General features: G+C 37.6%; 1 protein-coding gene across 2 annotated transcripts; it reads left to right on the top strand.

The window, feature by feature from the left end:
- Nucleotides 1–39: 39 nt before the first annotated feature.
- Nucleotides 40–15,894, top strand: C9orf72 (C9orf72-SMCR8 complex subunit). 2 transcript variants are annotated; one of them, XM_058827296.1, is made up of 11 exons: nucleotides 40–161; nucleotides 1,646–2,131; nucleotides 5,123–5,182; nucleotides 6,073–6,168; nucleotides 6,805–6,869; nucleotides 7,695–7,767; nucleotides 10,652–10,768; nucleotides 11,491–11,726; nucleotides 12,228–12,285; nucleotides 12,782–12,891; nucleotides 12,974–15,894. In XM_058827296.1, the coding sequence occupies exons 2-11, from the start codon at nucleotides 1,688–1,690 to the stop codon at nucleotides 13,158–13,160; spliced, it is 1,446 nt and encodes a 481-aa protein (XP_058683279.1). In that variant the 5' UTR covers nucleotides 40–161; nucleotides 1,646–1,687; the 3' UTR covers nucleotides 13,161–15,894. The 2 variants fall into 2 exon arrangements, with proteins under 2 accessions (XP_058683279.1, XP_058683280.1); XM_058827297.1 differs by lacking the exon at nucleotides 40–161 and adding an exon at nucleotides 220–599.
- Nucleotides 15,895–16,388: the final 494 nt, after the last annotated feature.

Below are 16,388 nucleotides of genomic sequence, written 5' to 3'. Positions count from 1 at the left end.
CCCCCGGCTCGGCCCGGAGCGGTGACACCGGCACGGCTCCCCCCGCCCAGGGAGGTCACGCCGGGCACGGCTCCCCCGCCAGGGCGGTGCCGCGCCTGCGGAGCCCGCCGTGTGCGGTAGGGGCGGGGCGGCGCAGGCGCGGGGCAGCGGCCGGAGCCGAGGTAAGGCGGGCGCGGGGCCGGGGCGGCGGGGGTGTGTTAGCGAGGGGGGCTGGTGTTAGCAGCTCCTCTGCTTTGCGGGGAAAGGAGCACGGCCCTCCCGCAGCTGCCTCCTCGCCGCCTCCCTGAGAGGTTCAGAACAGACCCGGACGGTTCTACACGGGCCTGATCCGGGCCGGGAGCGCGGAGGTGCCGCAGCTGCCGAGGTGGCAGCGGCCGCGTGTTTGGAGAGGCGGTGGTGCATACGAGTCTCTGGTCAGCCCATGGGTGCAAGGAGTTAGTGGGGGTGGCTGCCGTCATGTCTTCCCTGAAAACCGTAAAGTCACGGTGTCAAACGGCCAAGTCAGGTGGCCTTGGCTTCTCTGTTGCTGCTCGGGCGGGGCACCGGCTGCCTCTTGAGAAGGAGCCGCAGCGAAAGAGACTTTACGTTTCTGCTGTGAGGTAATAAATAAAAAAGGAAAACTAAGTTAAGATGCTGAGCTCTGGCGAGTTGGAGCTGCGGTAGTGAGGTGTGTGTTCCTGCTCCGTTGGTCCCGGGTGGGATTCCCTGCTGCTGTCGTGTGGAGTGCTGCAGGCAGAAAGGAAAGGAAAGTTGCCAACTGCTTATGAGAGATTTTCCTCAATATGAGTGGGTTCTGGCTATTACAATTTTCTGTCCTTGGTTGAATTTGCTTGCAAACCTTTTTTATTTCATATCTTCTTGTGACTCTAGCATAACTTTTAGGGAAGATGGAACTTCCTGTTATCTCCTATAGCCTCATCAGAATGGGGAAGCTGTAGAGTTGGTGGAAACTGCTAGAGAAAATGTTCAGGAATTGTGTCCACACAAGATAAAACGTTATCTGTCAATACATTTTATGAAGTGCTGAGCACTTGTCTTGTATGATAACACCCTGCATTTCATGTAAGGAACATATTTATCGTGTCAGTTTTCGTACACAAGCTGCATGCTGTGCAGGTTTATCATACTTCTCTAGTGAGTAAAGGGCATTTGAGGTCTAAGTAATGACTGTAAAGCGTACCACTTTGTCATGTGAAACATACATATATATATATATATATATATATATAAACTTCCTGAATGAATGAAGTCTATGATGAAATTTCGGGTGAAGAAGTCAGATTGCCTCTTGAAAGTGTCATTTGGAAAAAAAAGAATTGTGGAAGGGCTTTGGTTGGAAGAAACCTCAAAGATGATGTCATTCCAACGCTCCCTGCTCTGGGCATGCCATCCCGCTAAATCAAGTTGCTCAGTGCTCCATCCAGCCTAGCCTTGAGTATTTTCAGGGATTTGGTATCCACTTCTCTGGGCCACTTGTTCCTAACATTTTTCCTGGGCAATTTCTTCCTAATAGCTAATCTAAATATTTTCTGTCTTGGCTTAAAACAAGTCCTGTCATTACCTGCCCATGTAAAAAGAAGATGAGATAATTATGAGGGCTGCTCTAACTTTTTTTTTTTCCTACAAAAACTTTTTTATTTTTTAGGTAATGTAAGCATTTCAGCTAGACAAGAGAGAGGAAATAGGCATGTCAGCTCTTTGTCCACCACCATCTCCTGCAGTTGCTAAGACAGAGATCTCTTTGAATGGCGAGTCACCGTTATTAGCTGCCACTTTTGCTTACTGGGACAATATTCTGGGCCCCCGAGTACGGCATATCTGGGCTCCAAAGACAGAGCAGGTACTTCTCAGTGACGGTGAAATAACTTTTCTTGCTAACCACACCCTGAATGGAGAAATACTTCGGAATGCAGAAAGTGGTGCAATAGATGTGAAGTTCTTTGTTTTGGCTGAAAAAAGAGTAATCATTGTGTCATTAATCTTTGATGGAAACTGGAATGGAGACAGAAGCACATATGGACTATCAATTATACTTCCACAAAGTGAACTTGGTTTCTACCTGCCACTTCACAGAGTATGTGTGGATAGGTTAACACATATTATAAGGAAAGGAAGGATATGGATGCATAAGGTAAGTTTATTGTTCATTACTTAAAATAATTGTTAGATTGTCTTGTGCAGAAGCAAAAATTGAGATGCTGTGACCTCTGTTATGGGGAGTCCAGAGACACAAACTCAGAAAAGGCTGGTCTCTATATAGTTTTGAAGGTTAAAGGTTATCAAATTATTATTTCAGCAAATTCAAGGCTGGGATTTTTAGCCACAGGATTATCCTGGTGATGTTATATAGCCTCTATGAGACTGTGTAGTTGAAAGAGATTTCCGGTACAGTTTTTAATCTCTCTGATTTTCATATAAATTGTTGGTTTTAATTGTGTTCATTTTTGTATTTAAACTAGGTATAATTGTAAATTTACTGTGTTCCAAATCATTGTTTTCTTTGTTGCGGTCCAGAAGAGGGAACTGGTGCAGTTAATCTTCTCATTGCTGTTACAGGTTTATTTTTTAAAAGGAGGGTGACAAACCAAACAGTTTGTCAGGACTTAAGCTGTGTAGAACTAAAGGGAGATACATAAAAGTACAGCTGCTTTAGTCCAAATATGTTTACTCCTGAAACTCAAAACATGCTAAATTTTTCTCAAGCGTCGGAACTCTGACCTTTGGGTAAATCATGGTTATTTCCTTATTTAGTGAAATCTTTTGTGTATTTTTCTTGAAACTAAATAACAGTCTAATGGTAAAAATTACTTTTTTTTGTCGTCTTCATGGAGTCCAAGCTATCTTAGAGCAGTAGAGTGCGTATCAGCTGTAATGTTTATGGTGATGCATATTTGTCTGGTATCTTCTGCTCTGAGTCAACATACTTTAAACTTACTCTTTGAGTTCTTTTATCTGAACTAATTACAGAAATAATTTTTTGTGGTGGTGTTTCCGTTTTGCTGTATTGCCTGATTATGGCTGGTAGAGCTTTCTGAAACATTGGCTTATCATACTTTCTGGGGTTTACTTTATTTTTCAGAGAAAGGATAGTACATAAAGTTCTTTCTCAATATGGTAGAAATGCAAATATTTAATTCCTTATCTAGTCTTTTAAAACCCTGCTAGATGTTAGTGGTTTTGATGTAAGTGAATGTCTCATGAATGTCTCATGTTCCTGATTACGTTGCTTCTGTCATTTAGTGTCCTCTGCACTGACTTCTAATGTGAGTGATCAAATAAGAGTTATCCATTATTTTTAGCTATAATACATTGGTTCAGTTTTTCAATATTGCTCCATGTATGCTTTCCATTACCATGTATCCAGGTATTGGTCCAGTCTGTTTTCACAGTAGAAGTAACCTTCAAGCAGCATCAAGAATGACAGTTGTTTTTTTTTTTCTTTAAGCAGGTAGGTCAGTTGAATTAGCTGAGACAATGATACATTCTGAATTCTGGAACACTGGAACAGATTTTTATGTTTTTTATAATTTTTCCTTTTTTTTTTTTTTTTTTTTCCTTTTTTTGAGGGAGAGCACAGGTCCCTGCATATATCTGCAGTTTTTCTGTTTTTGTTAGAAAACTAACTGGAAAATGTAGATTAAAATTTAGGCACGAGTTCTAGAATTATCGTAACAGTGATAATGAATTAAAACTGCTTCATTCTGTAGTCTGCATTTTGAGGCAGTTTAGCAGCTATGGTTACATACAGCAAATCAAAAAAATGATCAAGTCCTATCTGAATGGTGTTCTGGACATTCTAATAGTGGTGAATATTAGCTCTCATTAGTTCTGTGTAGAATCATACAACATTTCCAGCTAGAGTTGAGAAGAAGCCTTCTGAACTCAAGAATTAGGAGAAACATGGAGCAGTGTTCAGACTGGCAAAGAAAGACAAGCAATTCTGAGCAAGTCATCAATATGGGATTAGAAACCCCTTCCACCTTTCCAATTTATGCTCTGTATGTTTGTCTAATAACTTTGTACAATTACATTTCTGAAAAGAAGTGTCTTACACCATTTGTTCAGATGTGTCTTCAAGAAGACTGAGTTATTTTAAAATGGTTGTCAAGGATGTGGTCCTTCTCTGACTGAAGGGTGGAGGTGCCACAAGGAATTCCACAAGGAATCTGCCTTGTTCCAGTATTGTTTTTCACTGATGCTTCTTTTAGATGGTTAGAAAAGTTTTATTGCTGCTTTAAGGGCAAACTACTCTAGCTTATTCCCTATTCATCTGCTCAAAAAAAAACCCTAGCAAACTCTTCTCACACTTGAAGCTGATTAACTCTGAGTAGGTCAGTCACAGGAAACTAATGAGTAACCAGTAAAAATGCAATAACCTGTCAGCATCTAGCAAATGTTATCATTAGTTCTCCCAGCGTCTGATACATTTTGTGACTTGTGTCGATGCTCCAGTGATTAACGCCAAATTATCTTTGTGAATAATAACTTTATTCCATTGTAAATTAATTTTAAATGCAGTTTGCTATTCAACTGCTGATGAGTCTGTTTTCAGAGCTTTGTTCAGCTTCTTGTACTTTGTGGTTTGTGTACTTTGAGGTTTCATGTCTCCTGTAATTAGTTATAAAACAATGTTTTGAGGACTTGTAAATGCCTCAAGAGGTGGGGGAAAAAAGGTATTTTGTTTCCCACCTTCCCCAGTCAGATAATTTCTCTCATTCTGAAGATCTTAATTTTTTCTTGTTGAGTCAGGAATCCTCAATCTATACTGAATCCATTTGAAAATAAAAACCAATACATAAAGTGGAATTCTTCATAATCTGATCATGTGGCATTTTCTTGATCTGGAATGAAGAAAATGTTTTGACATTGTCATCAAACCCTTCCTTTCCTGCCCTAACATGGGAGATGTGAAGTGGAGGGCAGAGCAGGGAGAGTTGATCTGTGCTGCATGACAATACTTCCTCCTAAAGTCAACTCTGTAAAAGAAAAAACACCGGAACATCAAAATTTGAATCTAAGAAGCATGACTCCACAGGAAAGAAACTGTACTGAGTGACTGTTGTATGCATACATACATGAACAAATGCCAGAGCATTTATATGTAACTGCTTCTCTTGCTCAGGAGAGGCAAGAACATTTCCAGAAGATTGTCTTAGAAGGCACAGAAAGAATGGAGGATCAGGTAAGGGCCATCTGGTGGATGCACGTGGCACACCACCATTGCAAAACTATTTGACTGCATCAGATGACTGTGGAAGTTGGTGTTGCTTCTTATTTTTTGGGATCCAGAAGGATGCATTGGACTGGCAAATAATGTGACATGCACAGTAGGCAAAGTTTCTGAAGATAGGATGATGGAAGCTGTGATCAAATTAAAGAAAAATTTCATCACTTTAAGGATAAAGTAGAAATCTGTCAAGAATATTTCTTTTCAGAAAAAAACCTCATTAGCTTGAACTTGAAGTTCTCCATAGAGTCATGCCAGCCTCCTGTCAAGGTTGTTTTTATGTTAGGTTAGGTCACCTTTTAAAATTACAGAGACATATAGGGTCTGTCATGTTGAAATGTGCTTGGAGACTTAATTATGAGACTATGAAAATAATTTGATTTCTGAAACTCTAAATGTGAGATTGTGGGTTCATTTTCTTGTGACAGATGAGTCAGGAAAGTATTTTTGCATGTTTATAAGTAATACACCTGGTTTTGGTTTCCAGTCATTGTTAAAAACATCAGACTTGAACATAAAATGCTCAACACAGAATTGTACATAACATTGTGTGATCAAATTATCAAACATGTGTTGTCTAGGCCAATCAAAACTGATGTTGAAAATTAGCATAAGACCCAGAAACACATTTTAGGCATGATGTTGAAAAGCCAAATATATGTTTCGAGTTCATAATTATTGATGAGCAAAGCCCAATAAGTCTGTGCATCAATTTCTGCTCATACTGTCCTTCCAAGCGATAGGAAGTTAGGATGTTTTGTATGTAATACTGCAAGTTTGTGTTAGTAGTAACTTCTAATACTACCCAATGTGCTTTTACTTCAAGCATCTTATTTATTGTGCAGGGTCAAAGCATCATTCCAATGCTGACAGGAGAAGTCATTCCTGTAATGGAACTCCTTTCATCTATGAAATCACACAGTGTTCCAGAAGAAATAGACGTAAGTTCTTGTTTTATTTGTATTCTGAAATTTTAAAAAGTGACTTTCTCCCTCTGCATAAAACATAGCTTTGGGCCTTTACTTTGGTACTCACTTTGCCAGAGAAAATGCCCATTTTCCTAAATTCCTGTATACTTCTGTTGCTTCACATCAGGTTCTCCTAAATGGTGTAAGGAATGGCAGTATTTTTTCATGGTCATCACTTAACAAAATTGACTGCATAGAATGATGTCATTGTATGAGTGGAAAGGCGGTTTGGTGCAAAACAAAATGAACAGGCAGATTAATGGATTTGGTGTTGATGCCTTTTTCAGTGCCTTATAGTGTTCTCATGGAAGAAGTAGAAGTGATATGACATGCACTAATTTAAAGTATTCTGGACATTTTTTACATTAAAAAAAACAACACTAGGAGGACCCTTACTTGTGACTGGTGAAGACTTAATAATCACGTGACTTTCTCATTTTCAAAATGTTTTGTCTGAGTCAGGTCTTTTTAAGATTATGCTTTCTGGGGAAGCCTTACAACTTAAATATTATTTCCAAACAGTTTGTATCTATCAAAGCAAAAAAATCAGTTAATTGGAAGATGGTCAGATTCTTGTCTAACTTTTGTTTATATTTACTTGCATTTCAGATAAGTGACACAGTGCTAAATGATGATGACATTGGGGATAGTTGCCATGAAGGCTTTCTCCTCAAGTATGAAGTTCAGTTTTGATTTATGCTGTAGTAAAATGATTAAAACTTGTGTATGCATCTGAATGTATCTATCTGTATGTGCATGTGAACATGGATTGAAATAGATTTCTTTATAGGAGGGGGAACAATGACATGTGTTTGGTTTTTTGAGATTTTTTGTCAATAAAATGTTAAAAAGGTTTCTGTCATTTTAGAAGAATGATTCTGGGCTAATGGCTGCATCTCTGTAAACTCGGCTGTCACAGGCACAACAGACTCTGTTGTTTGATAGTAGAATTCTTATCAAATACACATTTTTCTTTGATGCCTCCATTTAATTTTATAAGACTCTAAGACAAAGTCTTGCATTTTTTGAAATAGAAAAAAAACTGTGTTGTGCATAAACACTAAATAAGAGTCATTAATGGTATGGCATATAGCATGCTTATTGTTGAGTTGTGTGCTTCTCTTTTTCCCCTGTTTTTAATTTTTAAGTGGAAATAGTTGAACTGGAGAGTAATTCGGTCTCTTCCTGTGGGATAGTGCATTTAATAGGTTTTAATTGATACTCTGTTGCCTTTCATTGTATCTCCTGCATAACTGTATTCATATATGTAGTGCTTGGTGACGTCTAATTATACACCATCACATGTGCCTCCAGTACTGAAGGAACTGTTGAACCTCTGGATTTCAGCAGTAACCTACACTACTGTTCAAAATCTCATGGTTATGGGCATGTAGGCTATATTTATACTTGAAGCACTTTATTCTTCTTGTGAAAATGATAATTGTTTCATTTGAAATATCTGGTTAAATGTATTAACCTATGTCTGTTTTTACTTGCAGTGCAATTAGTTCACACCTGCAGACCTGTGGTTGCTCTGTAGTCGTAGGAAGCAGTGCAGAAAAAGTTAATAAGGTAACATACTTTCTAGTAAACTGAACTTAAATGCTGATTATTAGGAGTGTTACTTGGAACAAAGTTAATCTATAAACCTACTTGAGGCTGAAGAAGGAAGGAGTACTGTTGTCTGGCAGAAGATGATTCTGCTAGGAAATCACTTTTTAGTTGTATTCTGACATCTGTAAGAAAACCAATGTATTTAACTGATACAGTACATAATGAAGAGTAAATGAGTCTGAGCCTTTAAAATTCAGGTTTTTAGCTAAAATACACAAATGGAAGAGACTTGACTGGCTTTCCCATTTCAGCTATGTCATAGAATCACAGAATTGTCAAGGTTGGAAGAGTCCTTTAAGTTCACCCAGTCCAACCATCCACCTGGCACTGTAACCCCTGACCCACTGAACCACATCAGATGCAGATGCCTCTTAAACACCTTCAGGTATGGGGCTTCCACCACCTCCTTGAGCAATCTATTCCAGTGCCTGGCAACTAACAGCAAAATTTTTTTTATAATAATTAATCTGAATCTCCCGTCTCATTTCAAGACCATTTCCTCTTGTCTTCTCACTGCAGGTAGGGCAGGAGAGACCAGTCCTGACCTTACTGTACCCTCCTTTCAGGGAGTTGTAAAGAGTGATGAGGTCACCTGAGCCTCCTGTTATCAAGAGTAAATAGCCATTCCTCTTAAGACTTGTTTTTTAGTCCTTTCTTGAGTCTTGTTGCCCTTCTCTGGACACTCTCCAGCGCTTCAGTGTCCTTTTTGAAGCAACAGACCCAGAAGTAAAGACAGGATTTGAGGTGTGGCTTTGCGAGGACCAAGTACAGGGGGACAATCAGTGTCTTGGTCCTGCTGGCCACAGTAGTGCTGATACAGGCCAGGATGCCATTTGCCTTCTTGGCTACCTGGGCACACTGCTGGCTCATTTAAAGCTGGCTGTCAACCAGCACTCCCAGGTCCCTTTCTCCTGAACAGCCCTGGAACCCACTCTGCCCCCAGCCTGTAGTGCCACATGGAGTTGTTGTAACCCAAGGGCAGAACCCAGCACTCAGCCTTTTTGCACCTCATTCAGTTTGTCCTTGGCCATTGATCAAGTCTATCAAGTCTCTCTGCAAAGCCTTCCTACCCTTGAGAAGATCAATGCTCCTGCCCAGTTTGGTGTCACCTGCCAGCTGACTGAGGGTGCACTCAGTCCCCACATCCAGATCATCAGTCAATATATTGAAGCCCAGCCAAGCCCAGAACTGAACCCTGGGGAACACTGGTAGTGGTGAGTATACAGACAACACCCATACCGTTGGGTATTGTCTGTATGCTCTTAACAATTAGTGTCTTCATAATTTCTCTTGCACTGGCTAGTAAACATATTTCTGTGTCATGAGCTGCTTGTGTTTTGTGGAATCTCTGTCTGTTTCTTCAATATGCAATAAAAAAGTGATGAACAGTGGGCCTGCTGAATATATTATACATTGCTTGTAGACTATACATACTATATATTATGTATTTTATAGGGCTCCTTGCTTTACTAAAACATAATTTTATTTTTTTTTTTTTAAATAAAGATACCTTTAGTAAACCTATGTTTTGAAATAAACAGTTCATTATGCTTTATAAAAACTGGGGCGGAGGGAATGCATGATTTCATGTGTATTACCAGCAGTGATAAAGGACTTCTGATTGTATCAACAGTGAATGCAGATGCCCACAAGCAACAGGCAAACCAGAGAAAATAAAATTCTCAGACCTTAGCTGAAATCACAGCTAACCATAGTTAATAGGTATTGTTTCAGTGATTTAAGATTTCCACACAATTAAGTTACTGGAAATATTATGTGTTTAAGAGAATTGTTATATATGTACACATATATGCTATATATAATACAAGAGGAAATGTTAGAAGCTTAAGTAGTTATAAAAAACTTAGGGATCATTAAATAGTTAATAAAAAGGATTTAATGTTTAAATGGTTATGATTATGTAGAATAATATATCGATAAGCTAGTCAGTATAGGCAAAAACAGTGTAAACAAAAGTGAGCTTCAAGATCCATCCAGGGTAAACTTTATAAATTTATTCTACAAGTTCTTATCAGCAGCATGCTCCTGGTGTCATGGTACCACTTTTCTGAAGTAACTGCTTTCTTAATAGCATGTTTCAGCTTGCCTCAAAGTAAAAAATAACAGTTATGGCATATTGTGAGATGAAAAGCATCAGTCAGAAGTTATGTTGTCACTGTTTTAGGACTGCAGAAACATGTTGTGCAAGAACAGAGCCTTTTCAAATATCTTACAGACACAGATAGGACATCACAAGTAAAGACTGAAAGATGAGCAGAATGGAATATATGTTGTATTTGGAGTGATTACTGGTAGCTATTTCAGCCCAGAGGTTTGAAGATGGGTGATGAAGTACCTGTGTTCATTATAGTAGAGAGTTTAAGGAAATTACTAAGGAAATAAGCATGGATGCTTATTTACAAAATTGACTGTGCCTGATTTGAGACAGTAACTGCTATTGCAATATGTAGTAAAAAAAATAAGACGCCTAAAAGGCTAGGAAAGTAATCACAGTAACTCATGTTTATTAAAAGAAAGATGTAGAAGACAAAAGTGATTTGTTCTACATAATTAAGAAAAAAAACCAAAAACCTTGGTTGCAAAAATAGGTTGCATTTTTTCATTACTTGACAAGAAGTTGGAATAGTATGGCTTACAGTGCCCATAATTAAAAAATAAGTAAAAGTAAGCATGTCACTGTTCTGTGGCCTTTTATAAAGTTTTGGCTTTTCTAATAAGCATGGTGAACTCTTTTGTTCATAATTTGAAATGTCTAATACAGTCTAGTCAGACTTACTTCCTTACATTTTCATATTTTTCAAAACTGTTCTTTTTTATGCAGATTGTGAGAACATTGTGCCTGTTTCTCACACCGTCTGAGCGGAAGTGTTCCAGACTCTGTAGAAGTGAATCCTCTTTCAAATATGAATCAGGACTTTTTGTTCAAGGCTTACTCAAAGTAAGTATGCTTAGGAAAGTTCTTTTATTCTGTAGTTTAAGAACATTCTTTAATGTATGTTTTTGCATATGGTATGCACACACATATGCATATGCACATTCATATTTAAAAAATACATCATCTTCCCTTGATGTCATCTTTTCTGGCACTGTAATTTTTCTTGTAATTACCTTCATGTAAAAATTCCAAGCCAGTCTTTTCTATGACACATCTGTTTCTTGAGGATTGTTCAGGATTGTTTCTGTACTTTGAAATACAATAATAATACACTTACGTCTGCTTGGGGCAAGAATTCCAAAAGGCATTAAAGTTCTTGTGTTTTTACAAAACCAAGGAAGAACAGGCACATCAGGCCTGGAGTTTTCCAGTATTTTAAACAGTGTGTAGTAATGAGTGAAGTTGAATAGAAAAATAATGCTTCTTGCTCTAGTAAGCAGTCTGAACTTACTAGGTAACTATAACGCAGCAATGCTAAAGGGCTCAGAAACCAGGTGTTGCAATACTCTAATATACCTCAGTACCTGTTTTCACTTTCTTGTTAAGGAAATCAGCCAGTATTAAGGACTTACTACTGCAGTAGAACCACCAGTTTTCCCAAACAAAATACATATAAACAAATAGGTAATAAAATGTAGGCATGATGTTTTAATATTGTTTTGTTCCAGTACAGCTTCATGTTTTTAACTAAAATAGGGATTTTTTTTTTTTTTTCACTAAAACAGGATGCAACAGGAAGCTTTGTGTTGCCCTTCCGCCAAGTAATGTATGCCCCATACCCTACTACACATATAGATGTGGATGTCAGTACAGTGAAGCAGATGCCCCCTTGTCATGAGCACATCTATAACCAACGACGATACATGAGATCTGAGCTGACGGCATTTTGGAGAGCTAATTCCGATGAAGAAATGTCTCAAGATCATATTATCCACACAGATGAGAGTTTCACACCTGATTTGTACGTATTCTTTTCCCATCTCACAAAGTTACTTGATTTGGCATAAGAGTGTAGAGTACAGAGCCTTCTTGCTAAGAAAGTACATGGAGCTTCTTAAAAGAAAAAAAACTTCTTCAGTTCTGGTAGTTACACTTCTTTTGGCAGAATTTAGCAGGTCCTTCGGTAGTTTGGTTACATGAAATATTATTGAAGTTAATTTTCAGTAATAATTCTGACCATGTCATGTTAGTTTTATTGCCTGTTTTAATTAGGGGTGTAATAGAGCTAGGTTTATTTGACAGAACCTAGTGGCTTTCCTGGATTTAGTTCATTTCATCTGAGTGCTTTAAAATTCTGTGTTATCTTTTAAAATACCAGAATTATAATTCATTACAATTTTAAGTTCACTTTTAATTTCAACCAGACTATCAATAGTCATGCTACTGCCATGCTTGACTCGTGTAAGGTTAATATCCCTTACTGGCATTAACTCACACATTTATTTGTTTTCTTTTTCTATAGAAATGTCTTTCAAGATATTGTGCATAGAGATACATTAGTAAAAGCCTTCCTGGATCAGGTAATTGTTGCTTTTTTCATAAAAAAAAAAGAAACACAGGTCAGTACTTTGAGCCCTTGTAAGAGATAATTTAACACAAATACATAATTTAATGGTTTAGTAGCTTTTCTTCATACTACTGCTGTGATTGTTCTCTACATATGTAGAAAGAAAAATACTGATATAAAACTGAAACTCCTGTTTAAGTGTGAAAAACAAGGGACATCTTCTATTGCTGTACAAGAGTGTCTACAATTACAGTATTGAAAAAGCTGCCTAACTGGGAATAATTTCAGATAATCATCCAAACAGAATTGTAATACAGCTTAATTTATTGTACATGAGCACAAAGAAAACATAGAAAGCATGCTGATTATATACAAATCTGCTGTTATTTGCCTGCTTTGCTATAATTAAGGATATGTTATGTGTGTATGCATAATGTTTCTTTATTTTCAAGATTCCTGAAACGATTTTTGAGTTTTCATATCTACTTAATATTCTTTATTTTTAACAGATCTTTCACCTGAAGCCTGGGTTGTCTCTAAGGAGTACTTTCCTTGCACAATTTCTGCTAGTCCTTCACAGAAAAGCCTTAACTTTAATAAAGTACATAGAGGATGACACGTAAGTGAACAGACAATAGAAAGCAGATTTAGAGAAATTTCTTTTGTTCTTTTTTAAAACACATGTTTTTATTTCCTTGCAGGCAAAAAGGCAAAAAACCTTTTAAGTCTCTTCGTAGCCTAAAGATAGATCTTGACTTGACAGCAGAGGGCGATCTTAACATAATAATGGCTTTGGCTGAGAAGATTAAACCAGGCCTACACTCCTTTATCTTTGGGAGGCCATTCTACACTAGTGTACAAGAACGTGACATGCTCATGACATTTTAAAGTCTTCCTTGCATCTGATATTGCAGTCCTGCAGAGCACGAAATCTGTCCGTGTGACCCCTATACTGGTGACAAGCATTGACGACTGAGGATGAAGCCTCAGGAGCACAGTAACATTGAGGTGTGTCTCAAGTAGTAGGGGTCTTGTTAGAGGGAATTTCAGCTGAGCTAGATAAATAAGATTTTAATTAATTGGTCTCTTCTGTGTGCTTTTTTAACTGTAAATGTTACCAGAGGTTCCTTGGCCATATTGGCTTAGTGGATAAATGTGGATATGTTTCATTGTATGATAAAAGGAAGCATTTTAGCTTTAGTTCCCCAGAGACTTCTTCCAGGTGTGTGTCAGATTTTCCCTGTTCTGCTGTGTCATTATTTTCAGTGTTTCCACAGAAAACTGTACATATGTCCTCTCTAACCATGGAGGTTGCAGAAAAGGCACCTTCTAAGAGTTTCAGAGTTTTTTTAATACTGTTGCTCCTATGTATGTGGTGCAAATCTTAAATATGAATTTTACTCATCCGCCTCTTTAAACACTACTGTCTCCTTCCTTTAGAGAATTTAAACATATTTGGAATTTTTAATGTACTACAAAAGTGCTGTTTTTGAGTGCAGGCTGTTGATTATTTGCAGCTTAAGTAGCAGTACGTTGCACATGGGCATTAGGTCATTACTCAAGGAGCTTTCTGCATGTAAGTGCCAACCAGGATAGTCTTAACATATATTTCTGGGCTGTCCTGCAGTGGAGTGGTCAGTGTTCAGCTAAATGAGGTCTTTCAAAATACAAAACAGAAGACTCGTGTCATTCCACGGCAGTTCTCAGTCTTTCTGTGTGTAAACTGCTACTGGTAGTTGCACTGTCAGTTTCAGTAAGGCTCACAGAATCATTCAAGATGGAAAAGACCTTCAAGATCATAGAGTCCAACCATTAACCCAGATCTGCCTTGTCCACCAATAAACCTTGTCCTAAGTGCCACATCTACACATTTTTTTAACTCTTCCAGGGACACTGATTCTACCACTTCCTGGACTGATTGTTCCAATGCTTGGCAAAATATTCTGATTAAAGTATTAGACCCTTCCAAAGAACAAGGTGATAGCCAAGCTAAAAGATAAAACTGATTGGTTTTTTTTTTTTCATTTACATCACTATTAATGTATTTAGTTGTTGCACTGTATTAGGAGCGGCGAAAGTAACAACATGAACTCTTTAGCTCTAGTTGCAAAAGGAACAAGTTTCATTCTTCCAGATCTTCTTCTGTAGACAGTTCTGGAAGTTTACCAAGAGGTAAAACTCTCATTGGTCATCAACACATCACCATCATTGGGCTGTTAGGAGCAACACCCCTTGATCGTTTCTTCCAAGAAAACAACAAGGAACAAACAACACCTGCAAAGGTTGTTTTCCCTCTCCAAGGACTGTTTGGATTCCTCCTTATGATTTCTCAGGCCAGCGTAAGAAAATTATGTGGCTTAGTTTCACACAGACACTGTGCTACCTGCCTCATTTCTCACATCCAGCATTCATATGTAGTAATCCTTAATTTAGAGATGTGCATGGCTATGAGCTAATGTGATGAGCATTTTATTAACTCTAGTCATTAAGTGTACCTGTCTTCTTAGTTCAGCTTAGCATATGTCAAATTTAGCTTGAAAAGCAAAACACATTTTCTATTGGTATCTCAACCTTTCTCAGTAGCATGTAGAGCAGTGTCAAGTGAATCCAGACTTTTTTTTTTTTTTTAACCCAGAAATCAGAGGTACATCTATACTTCATGTTGTTGTATCTCTGCTCTTTTTGGATAAGTATAGAACTATATTTGTGTCATGTTTCAACATAAAGTCATAACTCAGTATTCATTGGAAAAGTGAAAGAGTTTCATTGATTGGAGAAGCTATGGATGTTTACTGCTTACTTTGTTTGTAACTCTCCTTTGTAAATAGGTTTCTGTTTTCATTATAGCTTTTTAGTGTTACTTTCATGCAGGGTGGCAGAAAAGTTAGAAGTTAGATTCACAACTTTTCCTGAAATGTCTAATACTTAGATTTTAAAAGAAATACTGTCCTTTATTTAGATGCCCAAAATTCCCTTACATTTCCTGAAAGACAAAGATTCTCAATCAAATGTTTAGAGCCTGTAAAAGATGTGAAATCGAGCCCCATCTGCACACCATTTTTGTGTGTTTGCATCATCACTGTTACCTGGTTGCTAAAGAACTGACATTTTATGCAGCCATCTTTTTGCTGTACATGCATGTAGAGCTCTTGCAGTAAGCTTGGTGATTCATCAAAGAAACTTGTCAGAATTACGTAAGTTACTTGTGCTGAGATTCTGTTTGTCATTCTACCACTACTGTTCCCTTCTGCGTTTTCAATCAAGACATTAGTGCCTGAATGTGCTAAAGTTGTTACTCTCATGTCTAAATAATGAAAGAAATGTAATAAACACTGCCAAGACTTCTAATATAGAAGTTGCGTCAAAATAGAAGAGCTTTAAATCTACTGAAATTAATCCTTTCAGCTTGATAAGCATTGGAAACTCAAGACTGACACTACTAATGGTGAAGCTTTTGTTTACTGAAGATTCTGTTACCTTTTGAACTGGAAATTCAGTTGCTACTTTTGTTGCACAGCTGTCACAAGTGCAGAATGTATAGTGAAGTACATTGTTAAGTGCATCTGCATGTTGTGTTGTAAATCTAGCTCAGGAAACAAAGTAATAAAATTCATGCACAATTTTTGGACTTCAATTGGTGCTCATTTTTTTCATAGAATTTCTGCTCTGAATCTAAAAGCATCATTATCTTTTGTGCTATGAATTAAAGAGGAAATCTTTCTTCCTTCTTGTTAAATTAAGTTATGTTTGGATGTTGCTGTCACTGATGAAAGTCACATGTTATTTAGTTCCTTCATTTCTGTTAAGGACTTACTCATTTCAAGCTAAGACCAGTGGGACTTGCTATGCCTCTGATGTACTCAGTTATGAACTTTAAAAAGCTTTAATCCCATAGGTGAGAGATTAGAAATATTTTATCTAGCAGTCAGTGAAAACCTTTCTTCAGGATTTCATTTTCTTATATTTAAAAGAAAACAGCAAATTTATTTTTTCCAGCATTTTTAGTAGTAAATTATTTCTCGTCTTTGCACACTTAAAAAGGTAGCACAGAAAGATATCCACTGGAATGCCTTGTTAGGACCACAGAGGATATTCCCTGTCTGTATACCAGTATGT

This window comes from Poecile atricapillus, chromosome Z, assembly GCF_030490865.1.
Source record: "Poecile atricapillus isolate bPoeAtr1 chromosome Z, bPoeAtr1.hap1, whole genome shotgun sequence".
Classification (NCBI taxonomy): Eukaryota; Metazoa; Chordata; class Aves; order Passeriformes; family Paridae; genus Poecile; species Poecile atricapillus.
Note: the sequence above shows the minus strand (reverse complement) of the source record. Positions and strands in the feature narration are given on the sequence as shown.

Excerpts from the sequence above, each read along its gene's own strand:
- C9orf72 (XM_058827296.1), top strand. The coding sequence starts at position 1,688 with ATGTCAGCTCTTTGTCCACCACCATCTCCTGCAGTTGCTAAGACAGAG. Across the intron at positions 2,132-5,122 it reads GAAGGATATGGATGCATAAG|GAGAGGCAAGAACATTTCCA; the intron begins GTAAGTTTATTG and ends TCTCTTGCTCAG. Across the intron at positions 11,727-12,227 it reads GAGAGTTTCACACCTGATTT|AAATGTCTTTCAAGATATTG; the intron begins GTACGTATTCTT and ends CTTTTTCTATAG.